The following is an 18,736-nucleotide window of genomic DNA, read 5'->3' as shown; positions in this document are numbered from 1 at the left end:
GAACAAGCTGGTGGGAAATATAGCAACTGTTTTCAAGCAGATCAGCTGCTAATGAACAGTGATGAGGCTGGGAAGGGGTGGGGAGTATAGGATTGTTAGGTTTTGGTATAATTTATTACATAGGCATTTAAAACTTGCCCAAGAGTGCAGGATTTAAGGATTTGAAATGACAACTGGACATTGTTGTAAAACTGGCTATTCGGTGTTCTTTAAAACTTGAGCTGTTTCATACAGTGATATGTCATGCTGATGAGGATTCTTGCAAAATGGCAAATTTTAAATGCATGCTTCTGCCTTCAAAAGTGTATTCCTTCTTCTGTTGCTGAAGATGCTTTGTCATAGGCTATTTCACAATTGTTTGACTTCTTCACTGTAGGACCAAGTCTGGGGAGAGCAGCAGGAGGATGAGCTGGGGTGGGGAGGTGGAGGAGAAACAGTTTCATTTAAACAAATATGGTTAGAAAGCTACTTGGGGAAAATCAAAGGGTTTAGAAATACCTTTAAGTGGGCTCATAGCTGGAGTGGTGGGAGGAGAGAATGAGATATATTTTTTATTTATATTTCACTTCATTTTTTATGTTACAAATCAGGGGGACTCTACCTTTTTTTCTTAATGTGGAAGACGCCTTAATAGTGTATCATGGACACTTCCTCCCATTTCAAGTCACGTTACATTCTGTGTCAATAAAAGGACACGTAATACCTTTTTTAGCAGTCTCTCATAATGGGTTTTTTAAATCTAGAAGCAAGAAGGAACAACATCATATGATCAGCCAGATCTTCTGCACCCTCTTCCTCCTCTCCCACCCCCCTTCCCCCCCCCGCCCCACCAAGTGCTCCACTGCTTGAGAGTTGATGTGGTAATGCTTTCTGGAGATTCCAAACACTGTTTCAAATGTGAAATGCAAAATTAACTCCGCTGTCCCAAGAACTCTATTAAATTCACCTCTTTGGTTTTGCTTGAGTAACTAACTAGAACCTCTTGTCTGTGTTTAGCTGGCACTGAAGTATAGAATCCCCTTCCATGTGGATGCCTGTCTGGGTGGCTTCCTCATTGCTTTCATGGAGAAGGCAGGGTTTCCACTACAGCGTCCATTTGACTTCCGTGTGGAAGGCGTGACTAGCATTTCTGCAGATACCCACAAGGTGAGAAGGGGAAATGGTTGGGGGTATCTGTCTAATTAAATGGTACTGCTTGCACCAGATCCACTTTCTCTAGGCAGTTATAAGAGACGGTTACTGTTTAAAAGTGGAGTAGCCAGGCCTGCCATAATGGACATTCAAGGAAGAGTTCTAATGTCAACCCTGTCTGTAGCATTCCTAAAGCACTTTGTGTTAATTCTAGTGGAATGCAATAGAAGTGAGCTAAGAGGAGGATGTGGCAGAAGTACAACAGGAATAAAATTGCATGTGGCTGTGGGAACTGCTAGGGAACCAATGCACATGAATGAGCACCTTAGTGCTCTATATTCTTGCTGGCATTAGGGGTTGATCTTAGGAGTCTGGAGTGACATTTTTCTGCCTGGGTGTGGTCCAGTCGTGCTGTATTGCAACAGTACGTATTTAAATGTCCCCTTTTTCTTATGGACCCAAGTTCCAAAGCAGGTAAGAACATCTCAGATTCACTGCTGCAGTTCAGAAAAGATGTGCTTTATGATGGGTACAGTAAGTATTGTTTAGCCCCCTTTTCAGCCCTGTTCTTTAACACAAAAAGAAACCATCAGTGAAAATAAAGGGCAGTCCATTTAGGACATAAGAACGGCCATACTGGGTCAGACCAAAGGTCCGTCAAGCCAAGTATCCTGTCTACCAACAGTGGCCAATGGCAGGTGCCCTAAAGGGAATGAAGAGACAGGTTATCATCAAGTGATTCATGCCCCGTCACCCAATTCCAGCCTCTGGCCAACAGAGGCTAGGAACACCATACTGCTTGATGCAGTATTTCATCATTCAGTGTACTTTGTGTTGAAGTTGGATTCGAACTCTTCTTTGTCTGAAAAACATATATCTAGTACTTATAATTAGTATATTTTTATATATTTTTCATATCTTGTAAGTTCAACAGGTAGAATGAGAATGGACAATTTTATGACCACGTAATACTATAGCTGTGTACTAAATAAGGGCAATGTACAACATCGTGGTTCAGAGAATAAGTTGATTCCTTCCTGCTATGCTTTGGCATTACTCCCCAGGCAGACCAAGTGATTGGATCTCTGCCAGAGTTTGTCAGATTTTTTCTGGTGCCACCACTGTACCATAAAGTAGCACTGATATCCAGGAAAGGCAGGGGAAGGGGAGGTGTTAAAATGAACTATTTCTATACTTCAAAACATGAGAGAGGGTGGGAATGTGGATGCCAGCAGTGCTTATCTAATGTGAGCTCGAATTTATCTGTAGTCTTTTACCTGTGTACGTGCTCAAACATACCCATTACCTGTCGTTGTGTGTCTCTTGCAGTATGGCTATGCCCCGAAAGGCTCTTCAGTGGTATTGTACAGTGACAAGAAATACAGGCACTATCAGTTCTTTGTTGCACCTGACTGGCAAGGGGGCATTTATGCCTCCCCAACCATTGCTGGCTCCAGGCCTGGTGGCATCATTGCAGCTTGCTGGGCAACCATGATGTACATGGGAGAAGACGGTTATGTTGAGGCTACTAAGAAGGTCATTAGTACTGCACGGTTCATTGAATCAGGGTATGTTTTTTTGGCTTCATTTTTGTCATCCCTCTTGACCCTTTCTGGAGCTTGAACATAGAACCCCTCCCAAAATCCCTTAGCTCCTACCCTTCAGACTAAGGAAGCTAGAGCCCAAAGTCCAGTATTACTCAATATGCTGTGGGCTTATCCAAACGCAGAATAGCCATAAGTTCGTGCAAAGGGTGAGGAGGGGACTGGATCTCTGACAGCAAAGTTAGCAATAATGCCGTGGTTCAAACCCAACCCTTCCCTGCAACTTACAGTCTGGTAGAAATTCCTACACCTTTTCCCCTCTCCCCATCCCAAACTGTTGTCCCTGAACCTTGCTTTGGGAGGTGTCGTCTTTTATATCAGCCACTAGCTAATGGGTTATGAAATGTGAAACTTGCCACTCCACTGGCTGAAAGAAGGAGCAACTGTTCTCTCCAAGACCAACCTTGGTACTTTGTGGCCTCAAAGGGCTAGTGGCCTTTGCTTCCCCACTCTCTTCACAGCCTCTATTTGTTTGAGTGCTCTTGATCGTTGGTCTCATAGCTTTCCTGAGTGGTTAGCAGCTGCAGCAGTGTGATTCTAGACAGTGTTGCTGCTCCCATAGGATTTGTGCTGATGATTTTGGCAGAGTGATGAACAACGAGAACAGGCATTAAAGCTGTCTGTAGACTTACAACAGGAAAGTAACATGGCACCTTTGTTCATCAGGTTGCTATTAAGCATTTGAGCTAAACTTTTTTTAAATGAAAGGTTTAAATTTTCCAGAAATTAATGTCTTGTACCAATAAAGCATCCCCTGGGCCTCTAGTGAGTGACCAGGTTGTTCCTGACTCACCCTAACATGTAACTTCCATAGTGAATTGGCTCCCCTGATAAGAAAGTTTGAGGGGGGGAAATGCCTGCCCTTCAGTAAACATCGTAAATACACAAGTTCATTTCCCCCACAAGAAGTGGCAGGGAGATAGTGAGTCGTCATCCTTATGTACTTGAGACTCTTGGGAGATGTGATTGTTTTGAATAAGGTGGGGTTTGGATAATCTTGGTTCTATTCTAATGGATTTATTAGCAGCACATGATAATGTGAATCACTAAATCAATCCATGCCCACACAAGGTAAAGTTTAGGCTAACCGGCTGTGTCCTAGGTACATACTGACTCCCTGAACTGTTACTCATCGCCGAGGGATTTTGATGCCATGGATGCAGTCTGTCTTTCACTCTCTGGCTCCAGCACTATGGAATTCCCTCCCTCTGGGCCTGAGAAGGCCCACAAAATAGCTATCTTCTATTACTATTGAGAAAATAAATCATTTTTAACTGTTTCAAGGTTGCGGAAAATTGACAACATCCAAATCTTTGGGAAACCTGAGGTGTCTGTCATCTCTGTCGGATCAGATGTTTTTGACATCTATCGGCTGTCAAATTTGTTAAGCACTAAAGGATGGAACTTAAATGTCCTGCAGTTCCCGTCAAGGTGAGTTGACTGCCAAAATGGGAACTGTTAATTTCGGCCAATTGTAGCCTAGAAGATGGGACAAATACAACTGTGGTCAAGAAATGCCTTTAGATCCAGGAAGAGCAACTTTACAGCACTTCTTACAGCCAGTTCTCCCAACATCCCTGTGCAGGAGGTAGTTAAGTAGCACCCTCACATGGAGAGGAATCAAGTCAGAGAGGTTGTGGCTACCCAAGGCCACACAGTTAGTCAATGGCAGTCTGGATTAGAATTTCAGAGTTCCTGAAACCCAGTCACATGTATGTGTCTCTGCACCATGTTGACTATCTGTCGAGATAGATCTCTGGTTTTCAGGAGTTTGTAGTTGTCTGCAGTCCTTAGCCAAGTGTCTCTGAAAGCAGACTTCTAAAATGTGTTCATAAAAAAACAAGCACAACCAAACAAACTGCACAACACAGAGAAAAAAACCCACTGAGGTGCAAAGTTGTAGAGGAATCTAAATTATGCTAGGTCCTAGAGTTTTCTGGAAGCCTAGAAAGTTGTAAAATTTTGTGGGTTTCTACAATATGTAAATGTTCCCGTTTGCGCTGTCTGCATAGCCCAACAAAAAGCAACCATTTCGTTTAATGTTCTTTGTATGAAGTGGCCCCCCTTGCTTTGTCAAGAGTTGGTTATGCACATCTGCTAACAACTTACATTTAGGCCTTGTCCTCACTGCTCATCAAAGCATGGACATTAAAATCCTAAGAAGACAAGGCAGTTCATAGCTTGAACATGAGTTAGGTCAAGGCAAATGCTGGGCTTCCCACTCATAGTCTCTACCTCAACCTGCTAATGTGTGGAAAACTACAGACCGCCTTGTCCTTACTAGTATTGTATCTCATGTTAGTTAACGTGTTGGCTAACACAAGGTAAGTACACACTTCCTAGTGAAAATGCCCACTAATTACAGAGCCTTTGAGGGAGCTTGTGTTAAAAGTTGACCACGTACAACAATCTGCTAGAACTTGGTGAGTATTTCCCAAAGGGTGGGACCCATGCCCCTTGAGGATGTGAAGCAGTAACTGAGGGGGAGGCAAGGACAGAGCTTCCTTGTTCTCCAGATTCTCCGTTTGCAATTAAAAAAAAAAAATTCACTGATTGCAAAGAAACCCTTCAAAACATGAAGCTACGGTAGAGGTGAGTATGTAAAGAAGCTGAAACAGTAGTTCTGAGGTGCGAGCGGCCCCATTAATTTCAATGGGTGCTAGCTCAGATACTAATAATAGTTGACATTTTAAAATATTTCAAAGCATGTAACAAAGTGGAGGGAAGGATATTATGAAGATCCACACAAGCATTTCCTAAAGTGTGTATGTTGAGGGAAAAGATGAAAGATTAGCTGGAGAAAGGTGGGATGGAGTAGTTACATCTGTTAAGATGCGTGGTCTTCAACATGTGGTGAGGTTGCAGAGGGAGGTGTGACTGCCATTTCTGTAACGAAGGGCTCAGCTTTCAAAAGTTCGGGAAACCCTGTTTAATGTGTGTTCTCCCTGGATTTATTGTATTTGAAGGGGGCAATAGCAGTGAGTGACCTGCTTTTCCTTTCTGAAAAATCAATAAACCTGATTTTGTTCTTTAGAATACCTAAGTGCGGGTGCTGGCAGGCCTAACAGGTTATACCTTAAGTTTTCAAAGGGGCCTCATCAGTCAAGGGGAGCAGCATGACTTAAACCCCCGTAGTTACTCTGAAAATGTAGGGAATAGTTTTCTGCCCTTTCCATTGTGAAATGGCTTATCTTTCCTCTCCCCTTTGCCTGTAGCATCCATCTCTGCATTACGCTGTTGCACACAAAACCTGGCATTGCAGAACAATTCTTGGAGGATGTCCAAGACTGTGTCTTAGAGATCATGAAGGAGCCTAAAGCCAAGACCACTGGCATGGTAAGGAGACAGTGTACAACAAGGGTGAAGTTGGATTGAAATGATTAAATCTCTAAATTCACACATCCCTGTTGGGATAGAGTTTTCCTGTGTAGTAATTATTATTATTTTTTAAACCATAGGGTGCCATCTATGGAATGGCGCAGTCCATCCCAGACAGGAAGATGGTATCAGAGATTTCTCATGCATACTTGGACTGCCTCTATAGCACAGACGTCCCTTCTAGTGACAAACACATGAATGGTTCTCCTGGACACTCCTGAATGTAGTAACTGGTATTTTGCCAGCCAGCTCTGAGGTGGTATTCTGAATTCCTGGAGGAAGATGATCATACTAAGCTACTGTCTTTGATCAGATCAGGCAGCAGCTTTATCTACAGAACTTTCCTCCCCTTTCTCTTTGTCTCATCCCTCTACTTTCTGAAATCAACTTTTGAGTAATTTCCACTGTCTTTGTCACTTCTCAATAGTTGGTTTAGTTTTAATTTTTCTGTTATATCACCTTGGTTAGCTACCAAGACTAGTCCCAAAAGTCTTGGATGGAATGGCATTGTTATGGCAATTGAATGTCCATTCCACAACCCCCTAACACCTCAGGTATTCTGTCTTTGTTTATTCTGTACCGTTTCTTTTCCTGGAAGAAAAGCTGTGGATCTTTTACTTAGTGAATGCCCCACTAGGATTTGGGTTTTCTGTAATTGTCTGAAACATAGAGACACTGAAGCAACCTCCCCAGAAGTTGGAGGTAGAAAGTGAATTGAACACAAGTATTCAGTGACTCTTCCAACTGTACTGCTACCTACTGTAGGAAACCGTGTTTAACAAATTGCATGACGGGGGATTATATCTTGCTAACTCTGAACATGATCGTCTTTCCTTTATTGATTCCCCAGTCCAGTCTTTGAATTCTTTACATATGGAGATCCAGTTAGACACAGTTGTCAATTTATAGATAGTAATTTCTTTGGATGACTTTCTTAATGTAAGCAACTCTTCCTGAGTCTTGTATAAATTGCAGTAGAAGTAGAAACTTAATTTTAAACCAAATGGGTAGGATAGGGGAAAGAGTCTGAAGGTACTTCTCAAGAACCACTCTTAATACAGTATCATTGCTTTCCTGCCTCTTGTTCTAGAACTTTTACATTACCACCCATAATGCTGTTGTATCTTGCACAACTCCAGAGGAGAGCAAAATGATTATTTTATTATATGTAACTTGAAGGTTTTGCACTATCCTAAAATGCTGCAGTGAAGTCAGTTGAGCCTTGCTCTGTGTAATGGCTGGGGATTTATGTGCAAACATGGCACCAAAGTTAACTTTTTTTACACCATCTTTTAATATGAAGTGGTGAGTTTTGTAAAAGAAAGTAGTGGTTTCTGTCTGCTCTTTGCACTGACTCTTTTAAGGCACATTTTCAAAGGGCATTCACAGTGTGCCTTAACACTGCTCCAGCTTTTCCTGAGACTTCAGGAAGAGTATGTTGGATCAGCTGCTGACTGTGATGTTGCCATGGTCATCTCCTTATGGTACTATATTGAAAATAATCTGTAGCAAATTGGACTCAGGTACCGTACACTCCACCCTCAATGTAATAGTCTTATTGGGCCAACTGTTTTCAGTGTTACAAAGGTGTTGATATAGTGCTGAGCGTGAAGTGTTAAGGTGGGATCTAATTAATATTGAAAGTATAAAGGCCTTGGGTTCTAAGGAGGGGGTCTCTATCAAGAATTATCCCCACCTTCCTTACTTTTTTGCATCACTTTGTCCTTTATGCAGACTGCATTGAGTAGCCTTGTAAAATGGTTGCAGCCCCCTAAACAAACTAGAAAAGCTTTTGATGCTAATCATTGGTGTGGTTAGCCCGGTAGAGCTTTATAATTAGGGTGGAGTGCATTTTCCAATACTCGTTCTTTTGATCCATTTCTGCATACTACTAGACACTTCAAATGCAAACAGCTCTCACAGGAGGTGGTTGCATTATGCAGTGCTTTCTGGGGGGGGGAGTGCTGTAAATCTTAAAGGTGGGCTCCCCCTCAGCCACAGTACTGTATTTGCTTGCATCCAAACTGCTTCTGAGTGACTCAACATGTCTGAAACGCACATTTGCACAGTAGCTATGCAAAGTGAGAGTGAATTATGAGCCATTGCTAAAGCAACCTTAGTGCTGGGTTCAAAGTCTGTGGACAAGGATATTCTTTTTAAAATATATCTAGTATTCCGTACTCTGAGTCAATACAGCTTAGCCATCTTATAGACTTCAGTAAGGTAAGGTGGGCACATGTCTACTTACTCTGAGAATTCTTTTCAGCCCTCTTCTTGAAACATTGAATTCAAATTGCCAGATACTAAATTTGTGTCTTGCTGACTTAGTCAACATGTATTGGACCTAATAATTAGCATCCTGCCATCTGAGGATCACTACATCTCTCACAGTATACTGTGCTTTGGAAAGGGATCTTCTGTATAAATACCCAGCTATTTTGATAGTTGACTTCCAACCCAGACCTAAAAAAAGGGAAAAACCGTTCTAAAAAACCCTCCCCAATCCTCCTCATCTTCTTCCCCAGGAATTACATGGGGCTAACAAATCAGTGTTTCAATTCACATGTTTGGTTTTTTTGATGTACTTGAAGAGGTATTTGTCTCTGTGTGCTCCATTCTGGGCTTCATGTACTGTTAATGGTTGTGACTCTTTGATTATGTTTTATGTACATTTGATCTATACTGTAAATGTAATCTGTTCTGTACACTGTATTTTACTATTATGCAGTTTTTATTTGCCTTTGTCATTTAATATAGAATCTGTATCTGCTTTATCATGCATACTGTTTTTAGAAAAATGGCAACATTAATACATTATTTACTGGCTTTTAAACTCTACAGTGTGGATTGTAATCTGAAACTTGATGGTACTTTCTAGGGGCAGGAGGTTCCCAAAATATCAAATTCTATCTTCCTGTAAGAGAGTTTTTCAAACAAGGTATATAAACACTGGCAATGTTTCAGGGTGGAGAGGAGTTACTGTGCCTGTGAGGGGCTCATAAGGAAGGTAGCTGCTTGCAGATGTTTGAACTTTATTTGCCAAATGGAACACTATCCTATGTAAAGTGTCAGGGTGCAGTCGATACTGCTGAGCCATTGATTCCATTTGTGCTTTCTTGATGCTTTCAAAAAGATTAAAATACATACAATGAGAATATGACTATATTAAATATGCACCCATTGTTTTTAAGGGGCCTCCAGGGCAGGATTTGCTCTGATGGTGATATTCTGTAACATTCACTCTCGCTTATTACTGGTTAAAACTCTGTAGGCTGAAATTATTGAAGAGATGGTAAAATGCTGTAGTGGAGAGCCCTTTTTGTATTAAAATGGTTCACTTAATTATCCAAGCCGCCTGTATCCGTTCTTATTGAAGAAGGGTTTTCTAAACCACTAGCCTGAATCCTTGGTGATCCCGCCATGATTTTGCAGGGAGGTGGTGTCTTTTTTTTTTTTTTTTTTCAGTGCTGATACATAGCCTAGGCCACTGCTCCCTGGCTTGTGTGTTTGGTGTGGTTTCCTGTTCATTAATGGTGAATTACAGCTTTGCAACTGCTTTTCTTCCTGCTGCCCAGATAAGGGCATTGACTCTGACTGCTCTTCACGTATGGTGTTTAAGGATATTAAAGGAAGGCTATATTAAGGAGTGGTGGATTTTCTATAGTGAATTCTGGTGTTAGACAAATATAAGGGTTAGACCTGAGTCAGCCACTTGTAGAGCTCCTCTTAGAATTTTGGTCTTGTGGTTTGGCAACATCAAATACCCATATTATTGCATCCATGAGAGGTGACAGTACTACAGTGCCAAAATAGCTTTTAGGGCAGAGGTGGGCAAACTTTTTGGCCCAAGGGTCACCAGCGGGGTTGCAAAACGGTATGGAGGGCCAGATAGGGCAGGCTGCGCCTCCACAAACAGCCTGGTGTCCGCCCCATCCCACTGCCCACCCCGTGACTGCCCACCTCAGAACTCCCGACCCATCCAACCAGCCCCACTCCTTGTCCCCTGACCACGCTCTCCCCAGACACCTGTTCCTAGCTGCCCTCCCCCGGAACCTGACCCCCCCCCCCCACCCCAGGATCCAACCCCTCCACTCCCTGTCTCCTGACCGCCTCTGTCCCCTTATCCAGCCCTCCCCTCTCCCCGCCCCCTTACCATGCCACTCAGAGCGGCAGGACAGGCTTACTGGAAAGCGTGAGAGGTGTAAGCGTAAGCCGCGCTGCCCGTGTGGTGGCATGACTGCGGGGAAGGGAGGGACAGTGGGGCGGGGGCCGCGGCTAGCTCCCTGGCCAGGAGCTCAGGGGCCAGGCAGGACAGTCCCGTGGGCTGTAGTTTGCCCTTCTCTGTTTTAGGGGAAGTCTATGCTGGAATAAAAGACTCTCCCCCACTCACAGGGTCCCAGAGCTCGGGCAGCAGCACCTGAACGCAAATGTCTACACAGCAGTTTTGCAGCCCTGCAGCCTGAGCCCCACCAGCCTGAGTCAGCTGAGCTGGGTCAGCCATGGGATTTAATTGCTGTGTAGACATACCCTTAGAGTCCAACTGCTTTCATCCCACTTTGGCTTAAAGGCAGAGTGCCTTTATACTTAACACTGCACTATGCTCTTTTACATGTTCTCCTGTTTTTCAAAGTCCTACGCCACCTACAGTACAATCTTGAATATTGACTCTTCAAACCCTGTGAGCCAAAGCTATCTTTCCTTACTTAGAATTGTTAGATATTTATTACTACTAGCTTTACCAGCTCCATTTCATGGATGTCCCCCTCTGGAGCCTGTTTTTTGTAGTTTTTTGACCACTTCACTTTGAGGCACATGCAACTGCTCCAGAAGTTATTTATGCCTCAGGAAGGCTTCCCCATGCAATGACCTGGAGACGTGTGGAGTGAATTATATGGGGAACGGGAGGAGAGAGTAAATATGAATAACTTGCTTAGTTTTTTCAATTTAGTTTCTTCAGTCAAAACTATGCAGTGAATGGTCCCTTCAAACTGACAACTGGTATGTTATAAGAACTTTTATTGCAAACACTTAGATATTTTCAGCTGACATTCCTGGCTCCCATCTCTGTAATATGGCCAGTTGCAACACAGGTAACCCCACATACCTGCTATAATACTATTTGAACAAAGCTTACAAATGTAACCAAACTGCACATCCCAGATACTGGTCTGCTAACAGAAGAGACCAGGGGACATAGGCTTAACTGTAGACAAAACAGTATAATTGTAAAGTAAGAAGCAAGCACACAACTGTCTGGGTAACAATAAACTCAAACTGCTTGCACTGTATAATATTACTTTCTTCCGCTAAAGGCCAGATATGCCAAAAGTGCCAGAGGTCAAGCAATTTTACACTGGTACTCACTGGACTAAAAAAGAAGACAACTTTCCTCCTGGTAACTGAGAAGTAGGAGGTATTTTTACGCTAGGGCAGCTTATTCCCTCTGAAACTTTGAGCTGTGGTGGAAGAGGAGCTGTGCTGAGCATAGCATTGTCTTCTGCTAGGATCAGGAACTGCGTGGAACCGGCAAATGGTTCTAACTACAGTTTTAAGAATGAGAGAGGAGACGGTGGCTGCTCAGCCAATTCAGGCTTATGTACGCCCAGCCTCGTTCAAGACAGAGAAGCTGCAACTTGCTCTATGAAACTGGCCAAATTGATATCCCGCTCGGATAAGCCTGCACACTCGTGTGTGCTCAGGATAATGTGAACCTAAAACAAAACAAAAATACTTGCAGTTGGTGGAAAGAGCAGCCATATTCTAAACTTGTTACAACATTGTAAATGGTGGTCTGTCTGAAGTAGTGTTAAGTACTTCATTACTTTTTCCCCAGCAGTACCCATAAAATCTCTAATAGTGGGACAGCAGAAACAAGAGATGGGTGCAAATTTCATGGCACTCCAACTTTTGTGAGTTGGATGAACTACTAGAGCTTCATTGTGACGCTACAATACTATTACTGAGGCTAGGCATGATTTATACAGTGGTCTGACATAGTGAGGCAAGACATTTTTGCACTACATGTAAACAACCTCCTCCCTCTTAACAGAAAGAACTGCTAAGTGTTACTTATTTGTATTATCATAGCACCTAGGGGCCTGAGTCATGGCCCAGCATCCCATTGTCCTAAGCGCCCTACAAACAGAAAACGTTATACTGCTTATCCATTGTTAAACCTGAAACACCTTCCATGTTAAGAGATCTAATCGCTCACTGCTATCCTTTACCTTGCTGTAAACGTTGAACCATTCAGGGTGGTGGTCCAGTTTTTCTGCTTGCAAAGCTACTCTGGTCATGAACCCAAAGGCCTGCCCATAAGGAACAAAAGATAAGTTAGTTGTAAGCCAACTCTAGTGGTGGCTCACACTTATTTATGGTTGGCATGTCCTTGATGGAATTAACTTCCTTTCCTTTTTGGGAATCCAGGTAAACACAAAACTTGCTTAACGCTACATTGCCTTTGCCTAAGATTTCCACAGATATCCACCTGTTTGTGTGGGAAAAGTTCTGCAAAAAACACTGGCTGACTGGTTGAGTAGTTGGATGTCTTCAATAATCGATGCTGTAGCTCAGCCAGAAGCTTATGAACTGGATGCAGGAATTACTGGGTTAGATTCTATGGCCTGTGTTATGCAAGTGTTCAGAACAGATGAGAGTGGTCCTTTCTGGTTTAAACATCTATGAACAGAGGGAAACAGTTTAAATAAAATTAAGCATTAACTTTCTGGGTGGGATCCCTAAACTGAAATGCAGACCACTTGCAGTATGGACGAAGATGTCAGTTTCTGTACCTGACTGAAGTCCTTGAAATGGAACTCTTTGAAGATGGCATCTCTCCCTTCCACCTCATTCCACCCTACAGCTTTCAGGTTTGGCAACAGTTGCTCCCTCTCATCAGTGCTCAACCTGTGGGCTTTTCCTGCCTAGGAGAGAAATAAAAAGTAGAAGAATGGACCAAGAAGACACCGGCTATTGACATTTGCTTGAGCAGAGGTAAGACTTCCTTTCCCAGAGTAAATAGAAAGTAGGCGCTCAAATCAGCGAGGCACAGATAAAGTATACATGCAGTGAGGCTTTCCTTACTTCTGTCATGAGCTGCAGCACCCACCTAGAAACTGTAAAATAGCCTAAGGGGCTTAAGTTATCAATGCATATTGGTCACGACCTGCAGCACTCCTGTCGTTTCAGGGCTGAGCCTGCCTTCACCATGTACTACAACAGGGGTTCCCAAACTTGTTCCGCCACTTGTGCGGGGAAAGCCCTGGCGGGCTGGGCCGGTTTGTTTATGGCCGCCGCTTCCAGCAGCTCCCGCTGGCCTGGAGCTGCGAACTGCGGCCACTGGGAGCCACGATCGGCTGAACCTGCGCACGCGGCAGGTAAACAAACCGGCCCGGCCCGGCCCGCCAGGGGCTTTCCCTGCACAAGCGGCGGAACAAGTTTGGGAACCCCTGTACTACAAACTGGGCTAAAATGCGTGATGGCTGTATGATGTGAACCATCTCTGTTATGCACTACTGAGAGGCTCCCAAACAAGTATACTTTAAACCTCAACTAATGCTAGAACTAAATTATCCAGAGGGATAGATATTTACGAGTTCTGTGTAACTGAACAGTTTTCAGAAGGGAAGAAAAGGCAGTCCAGCACTCTTCACAAAAGGATCTATCCAGACTGCAGCTTTGGTATGGAATGCCCCTTTCAAAGTTAGGGGAGGGAATCCTCAAATTAACCAAGATTTATTTACTTTGAAAGCTGGATGCAATATGCCATCCTACCCAAACTGCAGTGTTTTCCTTCCAGGAGGGTATAGGGAAAGTTGCATGAATGGAAAAACCATTTCATCGTAACAGATTTATTGCTCTGTTAATGTTTAAGCAATTGCTTTCCCCACTCTGCTCTCCCTGGATGTCTTTGGATCCTGGGAGGAATATTTTGTGATTGGTCAGATTAAACCAGTGCTTAAACTTTTCCATATTATGCTCGTACATTACAGCAGAAATTTCAGAATGCCTCTTCCATCTAACCACTAAATAAAGGGAGGCTATTTGTGACCAACAATTGGAAGGGAAGCGTGGTTATTTTGCATTGTCTTTCATTATTGTTGGCTAGAGCTGTTGCTGTTATAGTGGTTTTTTTTTTTTTTTTTTTTTTGAATAATACGCGCTTGGGTGGAGTAATTCAGCCCAGATAAATTGGGGCATGCTCCAGTTTAATGTGAGCATAAATGGGGGTTGGCCAATAGCACTGGGCTTATTGAAGAAGGCAGGAGCAATAGGTGAGCTGGTGTCAGAGCCAACAGTCATAGGTAGAGGATTATGCCTTATTTCAGCAACCCAAATCCTTGCAGATTAGATGATGCTCTGTTTTATAATGGGCCTTTTAAAAATCCTAGCTTCACTGGGGCTGAAGTTTGATGTATTTTTTGGAATTGCATACACGTATTTACGTAAGATGTGGAATCTTAAATGGTGAATAGCCAGGATGCCTTGGGAGAATCTCAAACGTTTGATAGCTGCTTAAAATGGAGCATGTTGTGTGCGCTACTTTGAGCATATTATTCAAACTAAACTCCCCTCTGTCATCTTAGTCTTTGGTCAGTTACACTTGTATTTATTTTATGAATCATCTGTACAAAGAAATAGAACCCTGGTTTTCTCTGATTCAGGTAGTCTGAGGATGCAGAGCCCGAAAGGCTGGTCACTGAGCAGATACTATTTCTCTAGTGTTGTGGGTTTCTCTTTTTGTGTGTGTGTTTGGGGTTTTTTTGTGCTCCACAAGCCATTCAGTATCGATACTCTTTGAATGCCCATGTTTAAGCACACTGGACTATAATTACACATGTAGGCAAAGGCACACTATACTCCTCTGCTAGATCGGATTTATGATAAATCTACCTACTAACCAGTAATGATGAGGTACAGGTATGTGCCCTATAGTGACACCCAAACTTAAGTTGAAACCAGTGGCTGGGCTGCGGATAAACTGTATCAGAGAAAATGCAAGATGAAACACTACGTTAAATGTGATGCTACTGAATTTATTTTGTAACTTCTCTTGAGATACAGATCAATGTCAGGTATCCTTTAAGGTGTGCGATTCATTCAAAATGTATTTTGTGAAAGCATTCCTTGTACTTGCCTACCAACAAGCTAATTATAAGCACCCTCCCTGCTCACAGAAGCATTACTTTTTAATGGTATCCCTGTTGCCGACTTCAGCCCTATACCCCATCTGGCTGCTTTGTTGCGTGATCTGAGTCAGAGATTTTTTTTATTTTTATTGAAGATGCAGTGTAAACACTGATCAGCACGGTAAAACCTCAGTCAATGCCCTTTGTGTGATCCTAGATACGCTTATTCTAGGTATCTTAGCAACCAGGATAAAGCAGGGTGGAAGCTGACTTACCAGAACGCCATCAGAACCAGACACTTTCTCCTGTGCTGCACAGACACTAGCTAGAAGGGAAAAGCTGTTAACGTACCCCATATGCTGTATGTTTGTGCGTGAGGCAGGGGGAGAATCACTTCGCTTATTTCAACACTTCTTGAAATGTTTTCTGGCTGCCCGGTAATCTGCATGACAGCCTGGAGTGCTAACCTCTAGGAGTTCAAGTACGATTCCTCCAGTCTGACCTGCAACAGCTGAGGAAGAACAGTCTGGCCAGAGTGTGGCTCTGATTGGGTTATTGCTTTCCTCTTTGTTTGCTATAAACTAGCTAGACCCACCTGAATGCCTGAACAGCTGCGAACAGGTTAATAATAGTCGAGCCACTCTGTCACTATGGAGGTGTGTCAGGCTTCTAGGCAAGAATTACAGTGGGGAGGGACTGTGATGAAAGCAAGATAAGCTAAGGCTGACTAAGCAGGGTACAGTTGTACTTTCCCCTTTATTATGGGAACATGACCCTTATGGTCTCCTCACCCATGCTTCCCCTCCCCTCCCCCCGCCCATTTGCAATGGTCTCTTACAAAACAGCAGCTGTTGTAACAGACACTGGATCACCGTAAACGGCACTGTAGTGGCTATAGGATGACAGGTCCTCAGTCCTGCAGTATGCCCACTATACTGAAATCAACCATGTTCCTATTCCAGTTCTTAATGAGTATTCCCTCCCCCCTTCACCTGTGACTCTGGATCCAGCTGCTTCTGCACTGAGCTTTACTTTCCTATTGAATTAAGGGTGTAATGAAGCTATGGGATTTTCTAAATCCTAGCTTCACCATTAGGAGTACCCCAGACACAATTGCATGTCCGAGTAACTCAAAGCCAGGGTGAGGGGCCATGGCAAGTTTGGGCAAAGAGGCAAAACAGTAAAGCCAGTCTCCCTCATCAAGGCTTGAACTTGCTATAGGATAAGGCATAGCCTTGTATTGGTCCCAAAATCTTTAGCTTCTGAATCTTCTTGCTGCCTCCCCTCATGACAAATACACAAACTTGCCCTCCTCCTAGTTACCAAAGCTGCCTGAGTTCTCTAAACCCAAATGCTCCTATACAGCCTCCTCTCCCCCTTGGACAGTATTAGAAGTGTCCTAGTTTTCTGTCCTGAAGTCTGGCCCTACAAGGCTGCTTCTTTGTCAGTACTGCCAGCTAATGCCTTCCACATGCTCTCACTGGTTAAAACATGTTTCCCATTACAACTAATTTAATAAATCTTAAAATGTTTTGCTGGATTTTTCCAGCAGCCATGTTGTTGTTTGTTCTTGTCCGAAACAGCAGACTTGCCACACAATAGTGCACAGAAATCAACTGGACTTGTCTTTGCAATTTCACGCACCAAAATCGCTGTACACAAATCCAGCAATTTCCTTTTAGAGTTTGCTTGTTGCTTATGAAAGTGAGAAGCCACTATTACTGATTAGAGAAAGATATATTGCAAGCAGGGCTGCAAATGACCAACGTGACCAAAGCAGTGCATCTCAAACCTGACATGTAGCATCCTCTGCTCTTGTAGTGCTCCTCCCGTTCCCCTTAGCCCTGGTCTGCAATTTCTGTTATTCTAAGGCTGGGATCCCATGGAGCTCTGTTAATAAGATACAAGTCCAACCTGCAGCATCCCTGCTTTAGCTGTACCAGAGCCCTGGCCCTATGCAGCTGGAAAAAAAATACAAAGGTTTTCTATGCAAGAGTCAGTGGGACTGTATATAAGTTCAGTAAGCCGTGTTATAAATCTGTACTAATGTGGTTCACAAGAGAAAGTGATTGCAGTGGATGTTGCATCTTTGATGGAGTGTTAATGGGGACTAGTCATATCTGTAACTCCCTTTGCAGAAAGGGAAGCCCAACAACACCCCCCAGAGAGATTCCCATTGGTGAAAACCCACTTAGTACTGGAGTAGCTGCCTATAGGTTTGCCAGGGTTAGTCATTACTGAAGAATAAAGCTTTGTTCTTTTCTCCCTCCTCTTGTACAATAGAGCAGCCGGCTTAAACCTTTCTGCCTTTCCAAATAGCATAGCTGTTACTTGCAAAGCAAAGTCTGGCCTTCAAAGCCGTGACTTACCATGGCTGTAGATTGCCTGTGGACTCAGTAACTGGTATTCAGATGCAGCAAATGCATGTGTGTGTGTGTGTGTATATACGAAAGACCAGATGAGCAACAGGCAGAGGCACAGCTCGTCTGAGCTCTTCTTGCAGATGGGGAGGGGGGAGAGGAGGCGTGGCAAGTGTTTTAAATCCACCCACTACAAACAGCTGCAACTGCTGCCCAGGTCCTAATGAGTTATCAATAGCAGAATCAAAGGGCAGAGATTGCCTGTTTTCTGCTGCACTCTATCATGGACACAGCAGGACCTATTGGCTGTCTATTGAGGTATGCTAAAATTGCCCTGTGTTTTCATCCGTTTTATGTAGAAGCATCAATGGTCTGTGTCCACCTTTCCTTTCTCAGACAGAGACTAACTATTTCTGCTGTCACAGGCGCCTTGCTGAAGCAAGAACAGGATAATGATTAAAACAGAAAGCTTACATGTACAGTTGCTGGCGGGGATACATTTGATTACATAAAAAGGTGGTATGACTAATCACGAGATGGTGTGATAACATCTTATTTACCCTTCCCTCCTGGGATTGCATAATACAGTTTCTGAAAATTACCACAAATGAAAACTTCAGGGGGGCCAGGTCAGATGGCAATAGGGGCCAGCCTATCCAACCTCTTTAAAAACACGTAAATAAGGGAAGAGTCTGCAGAGTCAATGGCACACATCCATAAGGCATTCACTTTCATCACCAACAGAGACTGAAATTATATGCACTCAGCTTCATCCAACTAGTGATCTGACCAGATCCTTCATGGCAACCTCAAATGCTCTTGTTTCAGCAGATCCACACACAAGAGTCTCATGGGCTGTTCATTTGGAAAGTTATTCTAACTCAAATGTTGCTGAAGCCACTGAGGCTCTAATGAAATACAAATAAAAATAACAGTCTTGGAGTATTACATACAGCTCTGTGTACACTTACTGCGCAGTTTCTCTAAAACAACATGCTTGGACAACTTAAAACACTTCCCTTCCCCGCAAGTAAACTGTGTGTGTGTTGGAAAAAGTAGAGCTTGAGTTAATCATTACATCGCCCACTCCTGAATGCAGGCATTTCTGGTGTCAAACACTTGCAGCATTATACTG

General features: G+C 43.3%; 2 protein-coding genes across 3 annotated transcripts in view; one reads left to right on the top strand and one right to left on the bottom strand.

The window, feature by feature from the left end:
* Positions 1-9,458, top strand: part of SGPL1 (sphingosine-1-phosphate lyase 1) — a 44,895-nt gene extending 35,437 nt beyond the window's left edge. For both annotated transcript variants that reach the window (XM_027834933.3, XM_043550586.1), the window contains exons 10-14: positions 997-1,146; positions 2,461-2,699; positions 4,020-4,166; positions 5,951-6,071; positions 6,194-9,458. In XM_027834933.3, the coding sequence (XP_027690734.1) occupies positions 997-1,146; positions 2,461-2,699; positions 4,020-4,166; positions 5,951-6,071; positions 6,194-6,334 (798 nt within the window). In that variant the 3' untranslated portion in view covers positions 6,335-9,458. The remainder of the gene's footprint in view (positions 1-996; positions 1,147-2,460; positions 2,700-4,019; positions 4,167-5,950; positions 6,072-6,193) is intronic.
* On the bottom strand, positions 7,832-17,752 carry PCBD1 (pterin-4 alpha-carbinolamine dehydratase 1). The gene is made up of 4 exons (XM_027834887.3): positions 17,611-17,752; positions 12,905-13,036; positions 12,341-12,421; positions 7,832-11,824 (listed from the first exon to the last, which is right to left on the bottom strand). Exons 1-4 carry the CDS (start codon positions 17,611-17,613, stop codon positions 11,726-11,728), a joined length of 315 nt encoding a protein of 104 aa, XP_027690688.1. The 5' UTR covers positions 17,614-17,752; the 3' UTR covers positions 7,832-11,725.
* Positions 17,753-18,736: the final 984 nt, after the last annotated feature.

Source organism: Chelonia mydas, chromosome 7 (genome assembly GCF_015237465.2).
Source record: "Chelonia mydas isolate rCheMyd1 chromosome 7, rCheMyd1.pri.v2, whole genome shotgun sequence".
Lineage (NCBI taxonomy): Eukaryota > Metazoa > Chordata > Testudines > Cheloniidae > Chelonia > Chelonia mydas.
Note: the sequence above shows the minus strand (reverse complement) of the source record. Positions and strands in the feature narration are given on the sequence as shown.

Excerpts from the sequence above, each read along its gene's own strand:
- PCBD1 (XM_027834887.3), bottom strand. Across the intron at positions 12,422-12,904 it reads ATTTCAAGGACTTCAGTCAG|GCCTTTGGGTTCATGACCAG; the intron begins GTACAGAAACTG and ends CCTTATGGGCAG. Across the intron at positions 11,825-12,340 it reads GGTTCAACGTTTACAGCAAG|GTTCACATTATCCTGAGCAC; the intron begins GTAAAGGATAGC and ends GTTTTGTTTTAG.